At 51.0% G+C, this 22,001-nt stretch overlaps 1 protein-coding gene across 2 annotated transcripts in view; it reads left to right on the top strand.

Moving 5' to 3' along the window:
* Positions 1 to 22,001, top strand: part of ARID1A (AT-rich interaction domain 1A) — a 54,451-nt gene that overhangs the window by 29,196 nt on the left and 3,254 nt on the right. Inside the window, exons 5-19 of one of the 2 annotated variants that reach the window (XM_085081289.1) lie at positions 8,099 to 8,339; positions 8,642 to 8,731; positions 9,395 to 9,562; positions 10,270 to 10,585; positions 11,829 to 11,974; positions 12,055 to 12,164; positions 13,409 to 13,615; positions 14,086 to 14,293; positions 17,693 to 17,825; positions 18,148 to 18,320; positions 18,478 to 18,628; positions 18,759 to 18,890; positions 18,980 to 19,076; positions 20,577 to 21,441; positions 21,744 to 21,874. In XM_085081289.1, coding sequence (XP_084937415.1) covers positions 8,099 to 8,339; positions 8,642 to 8,731; positions 9,395 to 9,562; positions 10,270 to 10,585; positions 11,829 to 11,974; positions 12,055 to 12,164; positions 13,409 to 13,615; positions 14,086 to 14,293; positions 17,693 to 17,825; positions 18,148 to 18,320; positions 18,478 to 18,628; positions 18,759 to 18,890; positions 18,980 to 19,076; positions 20,577 to 21,441; positions 21,744 to 21,874 — 3,168 coding nt within the window. Of the gene's footprint in view, positions 1 to 8,098; positions 8,340 to 8,641; positions 8,732 to 9,394; positions 9,563 to 10,269; positions 10,586 to 11,828; positions 11,975 to 12,054; positions 12,165 to 13,405; positions 13,616 to 14,085; positions 14,294 to 17,692; positions 17,826 to 18,147; positions 18,321 to 18,477; positions 18,629 to 18,758; positions 18,891 to 18,979; positions 19,077 to 20,576; positions 21,442 to 21,743; positions 21,875 to 22,001 lie in introns of both variants that reach the window. The other variant, XM_085081288.1, reaches the window with a different exon arrangement.

Here is a 22,001-nt window from a genome sequence, read left to right as displayed (position 1 = left end):
GCTTTTATTTAAGGAAGAAAAAAAAGGTTTAATTTCCTGAAATGACAAGAAGTGACATCTCCAGGAATGGACTGTTCTGGCGCCCTGACCCCAAGGGCAGCACCAGCCCCACGTCAGTGTCTGGCCTGGGCTGGGTTTCCATGGATATATTAGTTCTTCCCTTGCTGCTCACTGCTCTGAGCCAGGAGAGAGGAGCAGTTCCTTGATTCTCTCCAAATGTGTCCCCAGTCTCCCCATCCCCAGGATCACAAAGTGGCTTGGGCTGGAAGGGACCCTACTGACCATCTATTCCAACTCCCTGCCCTGGGCAGGGGCATCTTGCCCTGAAAGAACCACTGGGTTCACCATGCTGAGACCTTAGAAATCTTGCTCTGTCCTAGAACCTTCCTCCTTTCAATTTTTTAGAAATTGATCCTGTCACTGTTAATTGTTTCAGAGGCTGATGAGAAAAGTATTGCCTGAAAGGGCTCTTCTAAATTTTGTAATAATTTCAGCTCCTGCCTTCGCTGCTTCCCTTTGCCCACCGTGGCTCGGGTGGTTGGCATGGTGGCATGGTCACATGCTGGGATGACTAAATGCTCTGGAGTCTGAATGTGTGGAACATGAGCCTGGAAAGTGCCTTCCAGAGAAGCTGGGGAATGGGAATATCCTCTGGCTGGCAGGGGAAGGGGGGCTTCCTGCCTCTTTGTGATTCTGTTTTTGATGTGAACTGGGGTTTGTCTTCAGGCTTGAATGAAGAGACCCAAAACCCTCTGGAAGGAAAACAAAAGCTCTCTGAATAACCAGGTCTGTCAGCTGAGCCTGCCCTCTTGTCCCTCCTGCACTCACCTGTCCAAGACCAACCTTTCCTAGTGATGGGATCGACCTGTGGATGCTGCATCCCCAGAAATCCAGCAAGAGCATGCTCTGGGGCTGCTGCCATGCTGCTTCTTCCTGTGCCAGGATCCTCCTGCCTCTTCCTTGCAGCTTGTTTTGGGGTCAGTGTTGCTGTAGGACTGGAGGTTTCACCCTTTGCTGTGGCAGCACAGCTTCTGGGGTAGCTGAAGTGATGCTGCCCTGTCTGGAAAAATTCAGCATTTCCCTGCTGCCTTGAATGTTTGACAGTGTACCTACATTTACCTAAAGCTGGGAGTACTTTTGAGCAGCTGACAGCCTCCAAAGGGTTAAATGGGAACTCTGCTGTGGGGTTTTGCTGTTCATCTCCTAGGGTCCTGTGGAAGAGCCCAGCACTCTCTGGGTGGGAATGCTGCCCTTCCACATGGCGGGTTCTCCCTCCAGCGACATCTTGTTCTGTGGATGAATCATGTTACTCCTTCTCTACTTTGTGCTGCAACTACAGCTCAGAATCTCTGCTCTCCAAAGACCGAGAAGATGAGATTTGTTCATCTGCTCCGCGCTCGGAGGGGGAGGAAAGCCCCCTCGCCCTCCCTTTTTTTTTTTTTTTAATATATTTTATTTTATTTGGAGGGGGAAGAGAGGAGGGGTGGCACAGGGTAGGAGCAGGAGATGTGATTAAAGCTCCTGCCGAGGAGATCTGTGGGAGTGGAGTATCGACCTCTGAAAAATCAATGGCTGCTGCGGTAGCAGCGCCGGCTGTTCCGCAAGGCTCCCGGTGCAGGAATGTGGCAAAGCCAGCAGCACTTCCCTCTGTCCTCCTCCCCGCTTCTTTCTGTGCCTGCTCCCTGCCAGCCGACCAGGCTCACCTAGATTTACTGAGCGGGATTAGAACAGCAGCTTATTTTTGCAATCAGAGTAAAATTTCTCGTGTGGCACAGAGCCCCTCCTCCTGCCAGCCTCCTCTCCAAGGCTCCCTTCCCTGCAGTGCAGCTCGAGCCAGCAGCTTCTCCCAGTTTGTCTGAAGCCAGCCTGGAAGAATGAGCTTTTCAGCTTCTTTTTTGAGCAGGGAAACTGCACGACTCTCTCTGGCATGTTGCAGTCCCTATCTTAGGTTTGTAATTGTCAGCGCTGCTGCCTGAGAGGAGCTAAACTCCTTGGAAGGGAAGGGAATATGGACTCTGTAGCAGAGGCTGAAGCCTTGCTGCTGTTACCTCACTGATGTTTGTTTTAGTGGGCAGGTGTTTTCCCCTTGAAGTAGTAAAGTCTGGCACTTCCTTCCTCTCCCTAAGGACTGCGTGGATGAGTAAGTGGCACATAAGGAGTCCCAGGTCCTTATGGCACACTCAGTTTTGTACCAGGATCTTGATGTTTTTTTCTCTTGCAGAACTCGAGAACTGTCTGATTTCTCATTGCTCACACGTCATCCCTGCTCAGATCAGAGGTTGAGCTTCCAGGGACATATCCAAGGGGCCAATCCCAGTGATTTCATTGCAAACAAATCCCTTTGTTCCGATTGCTGGTCTTGTCCCATTTTGAAGGAGGACGAAGAAGAGGCAAAGCCATGAATTCACTGAGCTTTCCTAAAACATGGAAATGCAGTGTGCAGCTCATGCTGGTGTGGCAGTGAGCTTCCTTCAGAGCATTCCCAGTTTCTCATGCCAGGAGAAAGTTATCCTTCCTTGTTGAACCAAAACCAGGCTTCTCAGCTCCTTGGAGAGTGGTGGGCAAGAGGCAGGTGGCAGTGGAGGGAGCTGTGCATGGCCAGGGGTCACCAGCTCGTGCTGCTGGGCTTTGGATGGATCTGATCAGTCTTCAGTCATGCTGGGAATGTGGATGGACATGTTTCCCACACAAATATGAGCACAAAATCAGCGACAGCTACACTGGCAGCTTTAAAAGATGTGGTTTTAGTTTCTCTCCCACTCATCTCAAAGTGTGAGGGGACAGAGCACTTGGGAACAGAAGGGTTACCAGGGTCTTTGACTTCCAGGGTCTCCAGGAAAGTTGTAGATGTGGTGAGAGGTTTTATTGAGAAGACATCCTGCACACATCCTTCCTCCTCCCCTTTGTCTCTTGTCCAACCCCTGCCTACAGCAGGAATGATCCAGAAGGTGCTTTTGGTGCTGGAAAGATGGACTTGTGTTCCTCTCCACGATAACTGGTGCTGGAAGAGCAGAGCAAGGTGGTCACCCCTGGCACAAGTTGTATGTTTCTGGGATAGGACAGGACTTGGAAAATCTCTATTCTGGCTCTTGATTTGTCAGCTTTGGAGACATTGGATGATAAATCTCTGGATGAAAAACCCAGCTGGCTTTCCACTGGAGTTGAACTTGTTCTGGTTTCTGCTGGGGGGGAAGCCTAGAAGAGGCACAGCAGGAAGGCTCTGGGGCTGCAGGGCCTCTCCAGACCCTTGTGTCACATCTGTGGAAACCTCAGGTTGGCTTTGCCAGGTGTCCCTGTGGGTGTGCTGTGCATGGAGCACAGGGAAGTCTCCAGGAGAGAGTGCTTTGTGGAGCATGAGATGCAGGATTCAGTTGTCTGTGCTGCCAAAGGAGGAACAAGTCTATCCATGTCCCCAAAATAGCAGGGAGATCCTGCCAGTCAGCTGTGTGATTGTTGTGATAGAGAGGATTGAGGTATTTCGGGTGTGGAAATAAAGGGGAAGGAAAGGACAAGCTTGTGATTTTTAAATGTTGGTAGTTCTTGAGTAAGTGGAAAAGCAACTGCACAGAAAGAGAGCTTGTAATAGAAAGTGGGTATTTCAATTAGAAGGAAGGAAAAGGCTTTTTCCCTTTCAGAAAGAACTGGGGAATAAATTTAGCCATTGTTCTCCAGTCTTGCTTGTGAGCATCTTATGGAAACAACTGGCCATACAGAATTTATAAGCTCCACCACATGCTCGTCTCAGACCATCATTTCCTTGAGTGCTGTCTGGTGATCTGATCTTGCCGAGATCATTCCCTCTTCCCCCACACTTCCCACGTGGAAGCACTGAGGCTGGGGATGGGCAGGGGAGGCTGCAGTCCTCATTCAGGAATTCCATTTGCTTTCTGGTCAGTCTTCCTGCTCTTCCAGATCAGTGGGATGGGCCAGAGCAGAGCCTTGAGTTTCTCTGCTCCTCTGGGATTTTGTTACCTTGATCTTAAGTATTTCTCGTCGTTTCATCTCTGTTTGTTTAACAAATGAGCTGTATCAGATAGAGGGGTGGTGGTTCCTGCTGCCAGATAAAAGCATCCCGGCTGTTTCCAGCACAAGGCTCCTTGCACTGGTCATGCCAGGACTTGCAACCCTTTCCCTGCGAGGGATGAACTCCCCTGCCCCCTCCTCTGGGTAGCAGATAGTGTGATTGGAGGCCTGGTTTTGTTGTGGTGTGAGAAGGAGGTGTTGGTGGCGAGTGGCTGTTTGTCAGCAGCCCTGCCAGCCCCGCGCTGGCACCGGCCAGGCTGGGCCATCCACTCGCAGCTGGAACTGCTCTGTTCCAGGGTCCCCGTGGGCTTCCGCTATCAGGTCACATCCCAAAATAACACTGGGCACTATTTCAAGTGAAGAAACTCAGGCTTTGGGGCTGCAGCCAGCCTGGAGTGTGAGATTCTGTGTGAAATAGTTGGAATCCCTCCAGCGTTTTTGATCTGCATGGCAGATGAGCAATAAAATGCATAAAAAACACATTGGAAACACGTGAGGAAATTCTCCAGACCCTGACGTTTCCTTGAGTTGGCAGAGTTGCTGCTGCCGAGCCTCACCTCCTGTCTTGGCTCCCTGGCTGTGCTGGCGGAGCAGGGAAGGGGAGAGCCCTTCTCCTGTGCCTTTCCAGGTCTCCTCCTGATGCTCCGTGGGAGGCAAATAAAACCTCCCAAGCCCTCTGCTCTTGGGCTTCGTCCAGAACCCGCTGACGGCAGCAGGTCTCCATTATTTCCATGAGGTTTCCTTGTTTTTAAAGGCTTCTCTGCTAGGGCTGCCCTGGAAAAGCAGGCTGTAGGGAGATGGAGGGATTTCCTTCCCCCTGGTTTGGGGGTATCAGAGCTGGAGGTGTCCTTTATGCTTAATTAACCCACAGTGCCTTGGTGCTTGACATCCTGAGAGGGGATTTGATGGGAGGAAACCACCAGTGGTGAGCTGCTGGGGCTCAGACATTCCAGTCCATGTTTTCTCCTTCCCCTTGCAGGAGTTTCCCTTCTGAGAAGCTGAGTCCTGCTGAATAACACACTCAGAAAATGCTGCTGTGCTGGCAGAACCCTTCTTTGCTGGGAAATGATTTTATTGTTGGAATTCATAAAACTTACATATCTTTGGAGGTGGAAGTCACTTCAGGAGTTACTTGATTTCCATGGTCCTTTTTCAACTCATGTCCCAACAGCCCAGAAAGAGGGGAGTGTAAATCACTTTTAACTCATTTAAACTGATAATCTGAGAGTCTGATCCACAGCTAAAGCTCTGCTGTTCCTCTGGGGGTCCCTCATGGCATGTCAGCAATTCAGAGGGGCTCTGCTCACAGGGGTAAAGCCACCCAGCATCCACCTGCTAAATTAAAACTGGATGCTTTTAAATGACTTGAGTGCTTACACATTGATACCCAGGCAAGGTCAAAGACTTGAGCTCTAGAGATTGTTATCTAGCTCTTAGGAGTTAATTTTTAAACCATTTTTAACCTGACTTCATTTTATGTCTTGCAGATATTTTTGTGTCTGGCATAACCAAGCCTTGCCTCTTAGCCTGCCCAGTTCATGTATGAGCATTGCTCAGGCCATGGAGCAGTGGCTTCCACACATCCTGAGGTTCTTCCACCCAAAACCTTCTCTCTTGCCTCTTGGAGAAGCACTTACACCCCAGATAAAAGAAGGAAACTCACATTTCACCTTGCACACTTGCTGTGTATCTGTTCTGTCATGTCAGTATTTGTCTCTGGTGCACATTTATAATATGTTGGCTTTTTTTTTTTTTTTTTCCTTTGAGCCTCATCTCTGCAGCCCAGGCTCTGCCCCTCTGCTCCAGGTTTAACTGCTCTGAAATTCTATGCCACACAAGCTCGTGGTGGTGGTGATTTAAAGCTGCAAAAGGGTTTGGCCTCCAGCTTGATTTCAGTGATGAGGAAAAGTGTTTGGATGCACTTGGTGATTCAAACTAAAACCACTTCCATGTATTTGAGGGACATAGCAGTGTTTCCATCCAGTTGTAGGCTGGACTGAACTGGTTTCTGGACATTCTGATCCCTTCATTGGCTCTGGGGGGAATCTCTTGGTGTGTCTTGTATCAGTGGCTGCAGTTGGATGCAGCAGATCTCAGGGAGAGGAGTGTTTTGCTCTTGGTTGTTTATGTTGGTTGATGCTTTTTAATGCAAAATGTTGGAAATAATGTCTCTTTACTCCCACTTTACATGGTTTCTGCAGTAGGAATGTGGGATTTGTCAAAGTTGTCCAGGGAAAAACACCCAAATAGCTGCATAAAGGAGCAATGCTTTTGATGTTACAATAGGAAAGTAGTGAAAATTGCAAGAGATCTCAGACACTATTTTTAGGTTTTTTCTGCAGTTTTTTAGCTTTCATTGAAATAAAACAAAGCTTTTTTTTTCCCTCAGGAAGATAATACTTGAGCAGTAAGCAAATATACCTCAGAGACTGTGGTGCAGGAAATGAGCTCTCCAACAGGAGCAGTAATGGAAGGGGAGGGAGGACATGCTCTGCACTAAATCATCCCACCAAGTGTATGGGCTCTGCAGCTCCAGTGTAGCTTTTGCCAGCATTTGTTAGAAGCATTTTGATCAAATTCTGTTAAAACAGAGGAAATTGCCCCAGTGTAGGAGCTGAATGTGGTGCTGATGCCCAGCTCTGCCCTCTGTCCTGAATGTCACTGTCCCATGGGGCTGATGAGGTGGTTGGGTGTCATCTGTGGTGGCTTTTATTCCTCCATAACTTCTCCATGACTCCCTGGCTGTGCTGTCAGAGCCTTTCCACATTCCCTGGGAGGCAGGTGTGGGGAGTGAGGCACTCCTGCTTCCCGAGGCTGATGAGTTGCAGTATTTGCTGTCCCAGGTCCACCTGCACTGCTGGAGCTGGGAAAACATTCCCTGAACTGCTGCTGAACCAGGAATTGTGCCGTCAGTGTAAATGAATCCAGGGTGTCCAGGTGATTTATCAGCTGGCTCGGCCTTTCTCCGTGGGGTTTAAATGAGGTTGGCTCTGCTCGTGCTGCTCAGCTGAATTCTGTGCAGGGAAAATGACCTGGGATTCCCTCAGGGCTCACCCAGAACCCTTCTGATCCAGAGCTGATTGCTCTGGAAGACTTAGGAAGGGTAGGTGAAGTCCTGGTAAGCTTTGGCCTCTGCTGCTTCACCTGCCGTGATCCTTTGAACCTCTGGCAGAGATTTTATCTAATCCCTGGAATAGTTACAACTTCCCAGCTTTCTGTTCAAATACGCTGCCACTTCCTCTGGCTTGGGCTCTCCCTGACTCATTCACTGCAGGCCAAGCCTGAACAGCTGATGCACCTTGTTATCAACCAGCCAGCACAATTGGGCATGTTGGATCTGCACATCAGCTCCTTGGAATGATCCCCATTTTCACACTCGCCAGCTGGGTTTTGATGCTGTCACTTTGCTGCTGTGGCAATTGGAGGTTTCGGCTCTCTTCAGCTTTTTGTGCTTTTCTTCTCCAAGGTGAATACATTCAGGAGGAAGGGTGTTTTCTAGCCTTGCCTTCGAGAAAAGCTAAACTTTACAGGTTGATGCAGTAACTGCTAATTTTTGCTGTCTTTGAAGAAAGGGAAGTGGGAACCCTGAAGAGTATTTTATGGTTTTCTTTTAAATCTCTGTTTAGTTTGTTTTTATCCATCTCAAGTGAGTAGTTTCCCAGCTCATAGGAGGTTTATGAATTAATTATGGTGAGGCAGGAGTTTTCTGTCTTTGAGAGGCTGAGCCACATTTCCCTTCCAAGCCACGATCACATGGACTGTCTCCTGTGTTTGCAGTTTTACGTGTGCTGTTGATGCATTCTTTAACTTCCCACCTCTAAACTGAATTAAAAGGAGCAAGTAGGAGAATTAGCCAGTTGTTTGGGTCATCAGCAAGCCAACTCAGGAGCTCTTGGGCTCAGACTGGCAGCAGGATAAGACACGTCTGGCAGCAGCCTTTGGTACCAAGAGCAAACAGAGTTCCCTGACTCCTGTGTGCAACATGCCCAAGGGAGAAATGCCATTTCTGAGTGGTGTGTGAGATTACAGTCCCACGGCTCTGTGCTTTTGGCTGATGTGTTTCTGTGCCTTGCAGGACCTGTCTGGTTCCATAGATGACCTGCCCATGGGGACCGAAGGAGCCCTGAGCCCTGGAGTAAGCACATCAGGGATTTCCAGCAGCCAAGGAGAGCAGAGTAACCCAGCTCAGTCTCCTTTCTCGCCACATACCTCTCCTCACCTGCCAGGCATCAGAGGACCCTCCCCCTCCCCAGTGGGATCTCCAGCCAGCGTTGCTCAGTCCCGCTCCGGTCCCCTCTCACCTGCTGCAGTCCCAGGTAACCTCACACCTCCCAGGCTCTGCTGGGGCTGAATTGTGGTGCCCAGCAGGGAGGAACTGTCCAGTGTCAGCACTGTGTGGTTACTGAGGTCTTCTGAGCTCATTTGTTTGTGTGAGATGTCTGTAGGATGCTGGCAAACCAGCAGTGCCATTGCACTGGGCTGGTGTGACCACTTGCTGTTGTTTCTCCTCGCTGTGGCCAACATCCCTCTGTCCTGGGGTTCTGTGGGGTTCTGGGATGGGACTGTGTTGCTCTGTGGTGAGCAGCTGGTGAGGATCTCTCTCCTTTCTGTGGCACAGGCAATCAGATGCCTCCCCGCCCGCCCAGCGGCCAGTCAGACACAATCCTGCATCCCTCCATGAACCAGTCGAGCATCGCGCAGGACCGAGGTGGGTCACAGCAGACCAGGTGTCACTGAAAACCACCTGCCTGGGGACACGCCTTCTGTGGGGACACAGCACTGAAAAGCTGCCCCAGGGTTACAAGCTGAAGGTGTTGAGGCACCTCGCAGTAAATTCAGCTGTTGGTGGTTGTTTGGCCTCTAAATGTTGCATCCAAGTTGGTGCTTTGGCTTGTAAGATGTTTTCTCTGGCTCCTTAACATGTCTTCCTGTGCATGTTCTTGCCTGTGACTCTGAGCTTCAGGACAGAGGGTGCTCACAACAACATTGTGTTCTTTCCCCTCTAAGACAGTAAGATTTTGGGGGGCAAAATGCATGTAAAATTACAGTTCTCCTTGCTGAAGGTATAGAGTTGTCACCCTGAGAAAACAAACAAGCGGACAGAAGCCAAGAACAAGAAGCCCCATGGATCTGCAGAGCTGTACTGGCTTCTGCTGTGACACTAAGGGTTTTTTTTTTTCTGGCTAAAACAGGAAATTGGATCTGTTATCTGCTCAGATAATACTGGCTCCTTAATGTAACCACTAAATATGTCCAGGCTGTTGCTGGAAGGATTTTGTCAGGGCTGGGGGTTGCTGCTGCCTGGAACACGGGTGTGCAGTGGCACTCTGGCTGCTTTGCACTAACGATTTGCTCCCTCCCTGGTGTGCAGGGTACATGCAGAGGAACCCCCAGATGCCCCAGTACAGCTCCCCCCAGCCCGGCTCAGCCTTATCCCCCCGGCAGTCGTCGGGAGCCCAGATGCACGCCGGGATGGCACCCTACCAGCAGAACTCCATGGGGAGCTACGGACCCCAGGGCGGGCAGTACGGACCTCAAGGTGGGAACTGAGCCAGAAAAGGCCTCTCTCTATCCTAATGTCTTGTTGGGGCCTCAGGCTGCCCAGAGGAGCTGTGGCTGCCCCATCTCTGGAAGTGTTCCAGGCGAGGTTGGAGCAACCTGGGACAGTGGAAGGTGTCTCTGCCCATGGGATGATCTCTGAGATCCCTTCCAACCCAAACTATTCCATGATTCCATGATAGATGTTTTGATTTGTCTCTTGTTAATGTGCGGGTGATAGCAACCAGAGCTTTGCTCCTGTTGAAGCTGATGAAATATGTTGCTTTCAGAGATAGTTGTACTTCTAAAAGTAGGATTCTTCCTCCTTGTTTGGAAAGTGGGTTGTGCATCCCATGTGATAGTGACAAAGGGATGGCTCTCTTTGGAGAGGAAGATGATGAAGTGTTGCCTGTTTTGGGATGGTTTAATGTGGGATTTTCCATCCTGTTCTGGACCATTTAGCTCTCTGTGCGGGGTTGAGGTTTGGGAGAGTTTCAGGCAGCTTCTGAATCGATGTTGTTACTTGGCTGTGTCAAAACACATTTTACGTGGCTTATATCCAAGTACTTTGACTTTGTGTTGAGGTGTGAACACTCCCCCTCATCTCTGTTAGTGATCTTTAAATATTTGCTGATAGAAGATTTTTATGGTGATTCATAAACTCAAAGCAGTTGAATGATGTTGTGTTCCCCTCTTTCCCTCTCGCAGGAGGTTACCCCAGGCAGCCAAACTACAACACCATGTCCAACGCCAACTACCCCAGCCCGGGCATGGGGGGCAGCATGAACCCCATGGCTGCAGGGAGCCAGATGCACGGGCAGAGCGCAGTGCCCCCCTACAGCGGCCTCCCCCCGGGCAGGATGGGCCACGCAGCCATGGGCAACAGGCCCTACGGCCCCAACATGGGCAGCATGCCCCCCCAGGTGGGCAGCGGGATGTGCCCCCCGCCCGCCGGCATGAACCGCAAGGCGCAGGAGGCTGCGGCTGCCGCCATGCACGCTGCTGCCAACTCCATCCAGAACAGGTAGGGAGCTCTGCCCTCTGCACGGGATAGCTCATGTCTGGGGGGATGCCCAAAGAGGTTTCCTGGAAGGTTTATCCTGCTTAGAGGTTTGGTTCTTGAGCTGAGGTGTTAAAAAGGGAAGGAGTGAAGCTTGGAGGAGCTGTGTGTTGGAATGCTCAGAGAACCTGTGGTTGTTCCATCCCAGGTTGGATGGGGCTTGGAGCACCCTGGGATAGTGGATTGTGTCCCTGCCCATGGTAGGGGTAGAAAAGGGGATGATTTTAGGGTCTATCCAATCCAAACCATTCTAGGATTCTATACATTATTATGACGCACTTAAGGAAGTTTTAATGTTCATAGGTAAAATTATTTAACTCTGAGATCCCTTCAGTTGTTTTTGCATTTTGCTTTCTGGTCTTCTCTGTTCTGTGGGTGCCTGGGAGCTTCTGCCCCTGTGCTGCAGCCCCTAAATCCAGCTGTGTGTGATCCAAGGCATTGCTTGTCCAGTGTGAGGAACTTCTTCCTTTTAGGGCCTTGATGAGCAGCTGTGGGAAAGGAGCTGGAATTCAGCTCTGAACTTTGCACTATTTTCTGTGCTGTTTTTTTCTTTATTGCCCATTTCAAAGTAGGTGTGTGTGGCCTACCAGCATGCCATGGGAGCCATGAACATGCTCATCAGTTGGGTTCCCCCAGAACTGGTGGATATATTTGTTGTCTGACTGGACACTGTGCTCTTTATCCTCACCCAAAGGCTGCTCCTGCAATTCCCTGCTTTTACCTGTGGTTGCCAAGGAGTCAAGTTCCCTAACCCTAATAAAGGCACCAAAGCCTGTCCTTTGAGGAAGAAGTTTGAGCCACAGTTCTATAGGAGGTTTGTGATACATGGGAAACAACATTTCCACCCCAGGACATTCCATGATCCTAAATCCTGTATTCTCACCTAAATACCCAGGGCTACAGAGTCTGCAGGTTAAAGGCAATTTAACCCTGAAATGAGGCTCAGCTTGTGGCTGTAGCAGAGCAAGATGAAGGGTGAAAATGTTCAGAGCTCAAGCCCCACTTTTTCCCTTTTCTCTTGAGAATGCGAGTTGGGCTCTGGCTCCTGAGCTTTACAAGATTTTTGGTCTTCTCTTGCAAAAATTTTGGGCAAATCACTTCTCCATGTCCTTTTTAGGTTTCTTTTAGCAAAGCTGCTTCCTCAGAAGACAAGATCCTAATGCTCCATATGGAGTAAGTGTCTTTGTTTCTTCCTTGCCTCCTCTAGGCCTCCTGGTTATCCCAACATGAACCAAGGGGGAATGATGGGCACTGGACCTCCTTATGGACAGGGAATTAACAGCATGGCTGGCATGATAAACCCCCAGGGCCCACCCTACCCCATGGGGGGCAACATGGCCAACAACTCTGCAGGTAAGCCAGAGCTTTAGGATTTCACTGATTGCATTGCAATGGAAGGAAAATCAGTGTTAAAGATTGCTTTAACTTCCCAGGGATGGCAGCAAGCCCTGAAATGATGGGACTTGGGGACGTCAAATTAACACCTGCAACTAAAATGAACAACAAGGCAGATGGGACACCCAAAGCAGAATCCAAGTCAAAGGTAAAGTGTTCTGAGGTTTGTTTTTAATGACTCCCATCCTCGTAGCATCCAGGGAAATAAAGTCATGCATTGCATATTCACTTGGATTGAACAGTGGGAGAAATGGAAGGGAGTGTTTCCCAGTCCTGTGGGATTCATGGATTTCACTTGGAAAACAATTCAGTATTAGGAGTTATCACCTGCCACAGTGAAACTGCCAAAAGCAGCATAAACAAACCTGAGTTTGTTGGTGGAGTGGGCCTGGAGCGAGTCAGCTCTCAGCTGGGACGTGGCAACTAAAGTGATGCAGTTGTTTCACAAACAAACCTCTTACTAATCCTGTATTAAAGCCAGAAGAGGGAGGCAAACAAGTTCTTCGGGGAGTGTTTTTCTTTGCATTGCTGCCACCAGTTTCAAAAGAACCACCAAAAAAGCAGTTTCTGAGCCCGTGGTCTCCTCCTTTGCTGCTTGAAGGAAAACAAATGCTCTGCTGGTTTGATCCCTGTGCCAGCAGCCAGAAGATCCAGGAGATCTCTCACTTCTGCTCCTGTGTTCTGGCATCTGCCTCTCTTATTTATGGCAGAAGAGGACTTTTGAATGCTCTTGGCCACAAATCAGGGCTGCTCTGTGCTGGTCTGTGCTGTTGAAGGATCATCTTATGTGCCATGCCATGCCAAAACCCACTCAGTTGTGGGTTTAGGATTCCCTGGAACATCATCAGATTTGAACAACACTTCTAGTTTGGGAGAGAAGAGCTGGTCTGTGTGTGAGACCCTCTTCCAACAGGGGCCTCTGAGCTTTGTTTTAATTGGAGGTGTATTTATTTTACCCCTTGGCTGTGTTTGCTGCCAGTTCAGCCTGGCACTGCCCCTTGGGTAAGAGAAGAGACTCAGCAGAGCTGTTTTCACCCTGCCAGGGTGCAGTAGATACATTCGTAGTTGAATTAGGTATTTTCCTATCTGTTTAACAAATGTGCCCAGAGTTGTCTGAGATGGTTCTCTGTGTCTCTTGGAGGTTGGTTTGGTTTCTGTAGCATTCCTGAAGCCTTTCTGTGTTTCAAAATGCATGTTCTGTGAATTCCCTGGGCAGCAGGCGGTTCTGTGATACCTTTATTGATCAATCCTTGCCTGATGTTGATCTGGGACAAGTCTGAGCTGTCCCAGTGTAACAGCAGCTCCTGCCTGGCTGCCTCTCAAACCACCTCAGACATGGAGGAGCTGCTGTTGTGCTGCTCAGTCCTGATCTCTCTTTCCTTCTCCTAGAAGTCCAGTTCCTCTACTACAACCAACGAGAAGATCACCAAACTGTACGAGCTGGGTGGGGAGCCCGAGAGGAAGCTGTGGGTGGATCGTTACCTGGCCTTTACTGAGGAGAAGGCCATGGGCATGACCAACCTGCCAGCCGTGGGCAGGAAGCCCCTGGACCTCTACAGGCTCTACATCTCCGTGAAGGAGATCGGGGGATTGACTCAGGTCAGTGGCCCCAGCCAGGGGACAGAGCAGCCCACAGCACAAAAACTAGCTTTGTGGCCAGATGTCAGCCATGAATCCCATTTAGCCATGTTTTATTTCCGTTTTATTTCTGTAAATAAAACCCAGTGCCCTTAAGCGAGCCAGATGTCTGCTGTCCCATTGTCTGGGTGACAACAGTCTGTGGCCAGATCCGACTGAACTCCTTTTTCCCTGCTTTGTCCAATGCAAAGATTGGTGACACTGTCTTTGTCTTTGCATCTGGCTGTCAGCTGACCTCGTGACTAATTTGATTTGCAATCTGTCCCTGCCTGAAAAGTTTTCTGTAGGTGAAGAAGGGAGTTCAGTAGTTTTGGGGTTGCTTTGCTTAGCCCTCACTGCATCCTTTGTGTGAGCTGGGAAGGGTTGGTTTCTCTTCTTGGAGGAGGTACAGCTGAGATTTGGAGTTCAGATCCTCTTGTTTGGTTGTGCAGGTCAACAAGAACAAGAAGTGGCGTGAGCTGGCCACCAACCTGAACGTGGGCACGTCGAGCAGTGCAGCCAGCTCCCTGAAGAAGCAGTACATCCAGTGTCTCTATGCCTTCGAGTGCAAGATCGAGAGGGGTGAGGATCCTCCTCCAGACATCTTTGCAGCTGCTGATTCAAAGAAGTCCCAGACCAAGATCCAACCTCCATCTCCAGGTGAGTGCAGACCCTGCTTTGAGCTGTGCAGTGGATGTGTGAGCTGGAAGGTCTCATGGACACCCAGGCTGGTCCAAGCTGCCACGAAAGCCCCATGTGTTCTCTGGCTGTGTAGAATGAAAATACTTTGGTGGTGTGGAAGTGAATGACACTGGGGATAAGCTGAGCCTTTGGGATAGTTCAGTTTTTGTGTGTCCAGCCTCTGAACTAAGCTTGAGAAAAAGGAAAACATAAAAACAAACACGTCTCCACTTGCTGCTGCATCTCTGCCTGGAGAGAGAGCTCTGGAGTTTCCCTGCAAGGTGATTCCAACAGTAGCCCTTGTTACTGCTGGTTTCTGGGAAGCCACTGCAAAGCTGTGCTGGTTTGGACTATGCCAGTGGTACCTTCTGGGAGAAAAGGCTGGATGTGGATGTGCACTTGTCTTCCTCAGGAATTCCTGCTCTCAGTCCTCAGCAGGAGCCAGGGAGGACCTCCTGAGGCTTTGTGCACAGAGCACTGGAGGGCTATGACAGGTTGGGTGCTTTAGGAATCAAGCCCTTTAAAACAAACCTTCACTGTTGTTTCAGAGTTGATGGGGTGCTCCAGTTTCTGAATATTTAAGCATAACGCTCAATTCAGATTTGTTAAACAAAAAAAGAAAAAGGAGACATCCAGGCCAGCCATGCACATTTTACTCTTTAGTCTTTGGAAAGTCTGATCCTTTCTGTCTCATTTGCATTGAGTTCATTGCTTGAATTGCTGCTGAATTTGCCAACTCTTCTTTAAGCTTGAGTTTTCCAGTTTGTCTTATACCTAAAAAACCTCAGATGCTTTTTCTGGTCAGGAGCCTGCTCATGTAGGTGAAATAAAAACGTGGTCTGCTTTGAAGTTCCTGTAATGTTTGCAAAAAAATGCCTTTTTGGTTCTGAAACCTGGCACCATCTTTGTCTGGCTCCTGAGGAGTGGAATAATGAACCTCTTTTGATTGCAATGCAGTGGTGTCCCTGCCCTGCTGAGCCCTCCAGTGACAGTGGGTTTGTCCCACTGCTCTGTTGGGCACCACATTTCTCCCTCCTTTCAGCTGCAGTGGGGTTTTTTAAAGAACTAAATCATGTCACTGGTCAGGAAACCTGTCCCAGTGGAGCTTCAGCCTTGGTGTGTTCTGCAAGATAAAGCAACTTTTGTGTCATTAACTTCTGTCCAAAGTGGTGTGAGTTCTGCTTGAACTAGACCACAAATCCAGCCCCACTTTCCTTCCAAAACCTCCTTCTTACCCCACTGAGGCAGTGGAACAAAAATGCTGAGAGCATTTGGAGTTTATTTGGAGAGAGCTGAGACTGTCAGGAAGCCACTTGAGACTTCTTGTAGCTCTAGGTGTGTGTCAGAGTGGATTAGGTGCTGCATCAGTTTTTATTTTAGCTCATGTGGTGTTTGTGAAGGGCCTGGCTGTGCCTTTGGGCTGAGCTCTTGCTTCAGCAGAAGGAATATGCAGGGCTGATGTCCCATACTCTGCACGTTTTGGTCCTGCTGTGAGAGGACTGTGCTGTATTTCCAATTTCAACCCTTCACTCGCCTTCCTCCAGACTCCCACACCTGGGAACGTGCAGAGGCAGCACTGAAGCCTGGCTGGTGGCTCTGATCCTTTATGCTGAATCACTCAGGGTGTCCCTGCTCCTCTTTCACTTTCCTTTTCTTCCTCTCTCTTGCTCGCCTGGATCAGCAGGGCCTGGGGCTGTAGGGCAGGACAGGAATTCCTCTGTCAGCTCAGCTCCAGGCTGAAGAGCCTTGGGGAGCTGAGTCCCAGTGGATGCTGCTCTTCCAGGGCCCAGTGTCCTCCAGGCCCCACACAGAGTCCTGTCCCCCAAGGAATCACCTGGATGGAGAATAAATTCCCTGTTTAGAAACCTGTGGACAGCAGTGGGACATTTTGGAGCCATTTCATCATTTGGCTGAAGGGCTCTCTTGTCCCACAGACGTGGTTTGCTCTCCTTGCAGACTTCACAACCTGTTGGCATTGGCTTGCTCTTCATTTCAGCCTGTTCTGCCAAATTAGCTGCTGCAGGACTTTGGGAATGATGAGGATTGCACTGTGTAGTGTCCATCACACCCCTCAAAACCCAGCAGTGTTCCAGAGATCATGGCCAGAGGGAACTGGGAATTCCCTCCTGGGCACTCGGAGTTCCCTGAAAGCCTCCCAGGTTCTCTCGCAGAGTCCCCGGGGAGGCGCCTTGGGTTTGAATTCCCAGAGTGTGGAACTGGCCCTGCTCCAGCTCCGTGTGAATTTGTGAGTGGGAGGGACGGCGGGAGGTGGGGACAAACACCAAATGGCAGCGACGCGGGGAATGTCTCGGGGCCTCTTCCTGCCGGTGCCAGCGGAGCTGCGAGTGAATTCCTGGGGGAAGCAGCGGGGCTGAGCTGCCAAGGAGGGTCTGTGAATGAAACTCCTGCTGCCCTTCCTTCTCCCGAGACCTCCCCAGCCGGGCGGGAGTCGCCGAGCAGAGGACAGGGTGCCAGGAAGGTGGGGTGTAAACAAACATGCCCTGGACGTGACCTCGGAGGATTTTAATGAATAGCTGAAATGACTCATCAAGTAGCAGGGCTGAAGCTGAGGGATATCGGGTGCTGGGGACAGCAACTAATGGAAACATTAATTAAGAGTTCAGCTCTTGCCAGCTGCGAGGAGCGGCTGAACCTGAGCTGACACTGTCACAGCGATCCCGGGCCAGGGGAGCTGCTGGCACCACTGGATTACACACGGGGGGTTTGATGAAAGCTCAGTGGAGCAGAAAGCAGAGTCCAGAGGCTGGGACTGGCAGGGAACCTGCTGGACGGGTTTTGTGCTCCAGTGAAAGATCCGGCATCGCCGGCATTCCCTGTTCCAGGAATCCTTGGGAGTGGTGCTTGAATTACCCTGCGTGAATTGAGCTCTCTGGAAGGGCAGAGCAGGCAGAGGAGCCTCGTTCAGACTCACTTGGTGGCTTCAGCTGAGGTTTCCATCACGGGGGAGATCCCGAGGCTCCTAGGAGAAGGTTCAGACCCCCACCCTCCTGGATGGAGGTGAAGGTGACAGGCACATCAGTGGTTGTCACTTGGCAGGAAGCTCCAAATTCCCTGGCACATGGTGCATTCCAGAGCATCAACCTCTGAGAGGATAACTTGGGAAGCACCATACAGTGCTGTGGTGTGGAAAAGGGAATGTGGTTAAGATGAGCAGCGACACAACCTCTCAGCTTTAGGTCCTTCTGGGGAGCCTGGCCCAGCCTGTCCTTCAACTCTTGATCTCCTTGTGCTTTTTTGGCCATATTTAATCTGTCTCTTCCTCAAAGGACTCTCTGTTCCCGAGGCTGATGTTCTGGGAGGTTCTGGGTTGCATCCATGGGGTACAAAGCTGCTCACCCCACGTTCCTCCTCTTGCAGCGGGTTCAGGCTCTATGCAGGGCCCTCAGACACCTCAGTCCACCAGCAGCTCCATGGCAGAAGGGGGAGACTTGAAGCCACCAACTCCTGCATCAACGCCACACAGTCAGATGCCACCTTTGCAAGGCATCAGGTATGGAACCACAGCTGGGGATAGAGTCACCTCTGGGTCATTGCTGCACATGTTGGGGACTTGGGTACCTGTTTGGGTGAGACTCCATCGCTTTGCTCCTTCCCTCATGGCTCATGGCAAAATGTGTGTGAATATTCCTTAATTCTGGGGTCGGGTCTGAGGACAGTGTTGTAGAAGGACAGTTCCTCTTAATTCTGGAGGAGCAGGACTGTGGTCCTCAGAGGGGATGGCAACACCTGAGAGGGAACATGTGAGGAAAAGCATCCTGAGGAGCATCATGGACCTCTGTAATGTGGTGTTTGTGGGGCTTTCTTTGGAACAGGAGTAACTCCGTGGGCCTTCAGGATGCCTTTGCAGATGGCAGTGATCCTACGTTCCAGAAACGGAACTCCATGACTCCAAATCCAGGGTACCAGCCCAGCATGAATACCTCTGACATGATGGGTCGCATGTCTTACGAGCCAAATAAAGATCCTTACAGCAGTATGAGGAAAGGTGAGGGATCATCTTCTCCTGGAGTCCTCATCCCTGTGCCTGGCTGTGTGCTGGAATGTGCTGCAGGAAGCCACCTGCTCGCCTTTCCTCCCCAGAACATCAGCTGCCTTTTCTGAGGCAGACATGGGTGTGTTCATTGGTTCTTTCGCTGTTGCAGCTCCAGGAAGCGATCCCTTCATGTCCTCAGGGCAGGGCCCCAACAGTGGCATGGGTGACCCTTACAACCGTGCTGCAGGCCCTGGGATGGGGAACATGGCCATGGGACAGCGGCAGCACTACTCCTACGGAGCTCCCTACGACAGAGTCAGGTGGGTGCTGCTCCTGCCCTGCCCTGCCCTTGGGGATGATCACATCTCACTGCCGTGACTCTGCTGATCACCCTTTTCTGTTGGAGGGATCCTAAGTGGTCGTTGGGGGTTTTTCTCTGTGTCCACACAGGACAGAGCCTGGGATGGGACCCGAGGGCAATTTAGGGAGTGGAACCCCACAGCCCAACATGCTGCCCTCCACGCCCGAGTCGGGGATGTACTCGCCCAGCCGCTACCCCCAGCAGCAGCAGCAGCAGCAAAGGTCTGTCCCAGGGCCTGCAAAGCTCTGCCAGCCCCACTGAGGGCTCTGAGCCTGTCACAGTGACACTAACACGTCCTTTTCTTCTTCAGACATGATTCCTATGGCAATCAATTCTCCACTCAAGGCACATCCTCGGGCAGCCCCTTCCCCAGCCAGCAAACCACCATGTATCAGCAGCAGCAGCAGGTGGGTGATCCCAGAGTTCCTCATTTGCTCTACTGGGAGTTTTATCTGTGCCATTTCCGGGGAGGGGAAGATGAAAATTCTCTGCACTGTCCATTTGCTTTATGAGTGTGAAGAATTTGAGTGTGAAGAATTAGGTACCTCATCATAGAATGATCATACAATGGTTTGTGTTGGAAGGGACCTTAAAGCCCATCCATTCCCACCCTCTGCCTTTCTGAATCCCATCCTGTTTCTGTAACACTTTTGGTCCAAATGATGAGTTTCTTTGGAGTACGTCCTGGATTGTTCTGGGGAGCTGTTTCAGGTGGATTATTCTGCACAAACCAGAGGATTTTTTTGGTCTTTCCCTTTCTCATCCTGCAGCCAGAGGCTTCAGATGCTGTTGCCCTGCTGCCTCTTCCTCCTTGCAGTTCCCAAACCCATCAGGTTTGTTTCAGGACAGTTTGAATGAGCTGTATCCCTTCCCATAATCCTCACATATGACTTGCTCTTTGTATCCATGCCAGGACCCATAATGTTTTCCTGATAATTTTAAGTCCTATGGTTTAGGAGAGTATAGAGAGGGCACTCACTGAGCTGTGCTAAGAATAATTCCAACTGCTCTGCAGTTTGGCTCTGCAACCAGAGCCACAGGGCTTGGAGCCAAGAGTTCGAGTTACTCTGGAACTTGTCATCTTTGAAGCCCTAGAGCTCCATCTGAAGCCAGTCATGACCGTGGAGTGTCTGAATACCTCCACAGCAGCTACAGCTCAGACCTTGGAGGCAAGAGAGATCCTGGATTTTAATTTGGTCTCAGCAATTGGCTGTTTTGTCGGTTTGCACTTTAAAGAATTAGGGGTGAGAAGCCTTCTTGCTCCTTTCAGTGACATGTTTTGAAATCCACAGGAAAGGAAGAAGCAGGAAGTACAACAGTTTTTAATGCATTTTGTCTGATGCTTCAGCAGAAACCTGAGAAATATGAGAGAAACAGGGTCTGATAAAATTCCTGGATATTGAAGGGACCAAGTGCCAGTGTCTAGTCTGGTTTGTGGTGAATGCAGAGTAGGGCTGAGTCTTTTCTGCAGGAAAGTCCTTTCTGTGGGCAGATTCTGCCCCCGAGGCATCCGTGTAGAATCCACAGGGAAACTCCCCAGGCAGCCACAAGGAATTGGCCTTGGCTTGTGAAATGGAATGACTGATCCAACTTTCACATCGGATAAAGCCAACAACCAGACAGAGCCTCTCCCAGGCCATGCCGTGGGGCAGAGCCTCTGGCTCTGGGGACTCTGCCCAGAGGTTTGGGTTGTTTGCTTCATGGAATCATTGAGGTTGGGAGAGACCTCTGAATCCAACGTGTGGCCAATCCCCACCTCATCACCCAGAGCAAAGCACCGAGTGCCATGTTCAGGCATTTCTTGGATAACTCCAGGGATGGTGATTCCAGCACCTCCCCGTGCAGTGAAACAACCCTTCCCGGATTCCCACTCACCTGACCTTTTCTGTGCCTTTCTCTTCCCGCAGAACTACAAGCGGCCGATGGATGGCAGCTACGGCCTGCCGGCCAAGCGGCACGAGGGAGAGCTGTACAACGTTCCCTACAGCTCGGGGCAGGGCCAGCCCCAGCAGCAGCTGCCCCCAGCCCAGCCGCAGCAGCCCAGCCAGCAGCCGCCGGCGCAGCCCTCGCCGCAGCAGGACCTGTACAACCAGTACGGCAGCACCTACCCCGCCGAGCGCCGCGCCGGCCAGAGCCAGTTCCCCTTCCAGTTCGGCAGGGACAGGGTCTCGGCTCCCCCCGGCTCCGGCGCCCAGCAGAACATCCCTCCCCAGATGATGGGAGGTCCCATCCAGCCGGCCCCGGAGGGTCCCCAGCAAGGGGCTCTGTGGCAGGGCCGCAACGAGCTGGGCTACGGCAGTTACCCCAACCGGCAGAGCTCGGGCGCGGCGCCGCAGGGCCCTGCCTACCACGGGGTCACTCGAACAGATGAAATCTTGCATTCAGACCAGAGGGTCAACCACGAGGGACCATGGCCTTCCCACGGGAACCGGCAACCTCCCTACGGCCCCTCCGCCCCCGTGCCCCCCATGACCAGGCCCCCCCAGTCCAACTACCAGACCCCCCCCAGCATGCAGAATCACATTCCTCAGGTATCCAGCCCAGCACCTCTGCCCAGACCTCTGGAGAACCGCACTTCTCCCAGTAAATCTCCGTTCCTGCACTCGGGGATGAAGATGCAGAAGGCAGGGCCGCCCGTGCCTGCCTCGCACATCACACCAGCAGCTGTCCAGCCTCCCATGATCCGACGGGACATCACCTTCCCGCCGGGCTCAGTAGAAGCCACGCAACCTGTGCTGAAGCAGAGGAGGCGGCTGACGGCAAAAGATATTGGTAAGAGGAAACTCCTGTCTTTCTGCTGGAGCCTTCTGAGGGATTGGTGCTGCTTGGCCCTTTGGTACAGTCCTGCCAAGAAGAAGGGCTCTGCTGGCTTTGAAAAAGAAATGGCATTTTTGCAGGTTAACTGTGTTCTGAGCCCTCATTCTGGCATTGCCTCCGGGCACATTGGTGGTACACACAGCCTGTACATCATCTTAACCAGGCTCTGCTCTTGACTGGTCCAAAAAGCAGTATCAAGTGTCTCCTTTTTGTTTTGAAACTCCAGGAGCTGGAAGTATCATGTGTTTATGTTACAGGAACTCCTGAAGCCTGGAGAGTGATGATGTCTCTGAAGTCGGGGCTGCTGGCTGAAAGTACGTGGGCCTTAGATACCATAAACATCCTGCTCTATGATGACAACAGCATAATGACCTTCAACCTCAGCCAGGTGGGTGCAGATGCTCTCTGGGGCAGCTCTTTGAAGTGCTGATGCTGCAGGAGTTTCTGTCAAGTGAGGTGGCAATGAGCAGCTCCTGCAGCCTCCCTGTACCTGGAGTGTGGGGTGTGGGCAGCTG

This window comes from Lichenostomus cassidix, chromosome 23 (assembly GCF_008360975.1).
Source record: "Lichenostomus cassidix isolate B80296 chromosome 23, HeHo_3.0, whole genome shotgun sequence".
Lineage (NCBI taxonomy): Eukaryota > Metazoa > Chordata > Aves > Passeriformes > Meliphagidae > Lichenostomus > Lichenostomus cassidix.
This window is presented reverse-complemented; position numbering and strand designations above follow the sequence as displayed.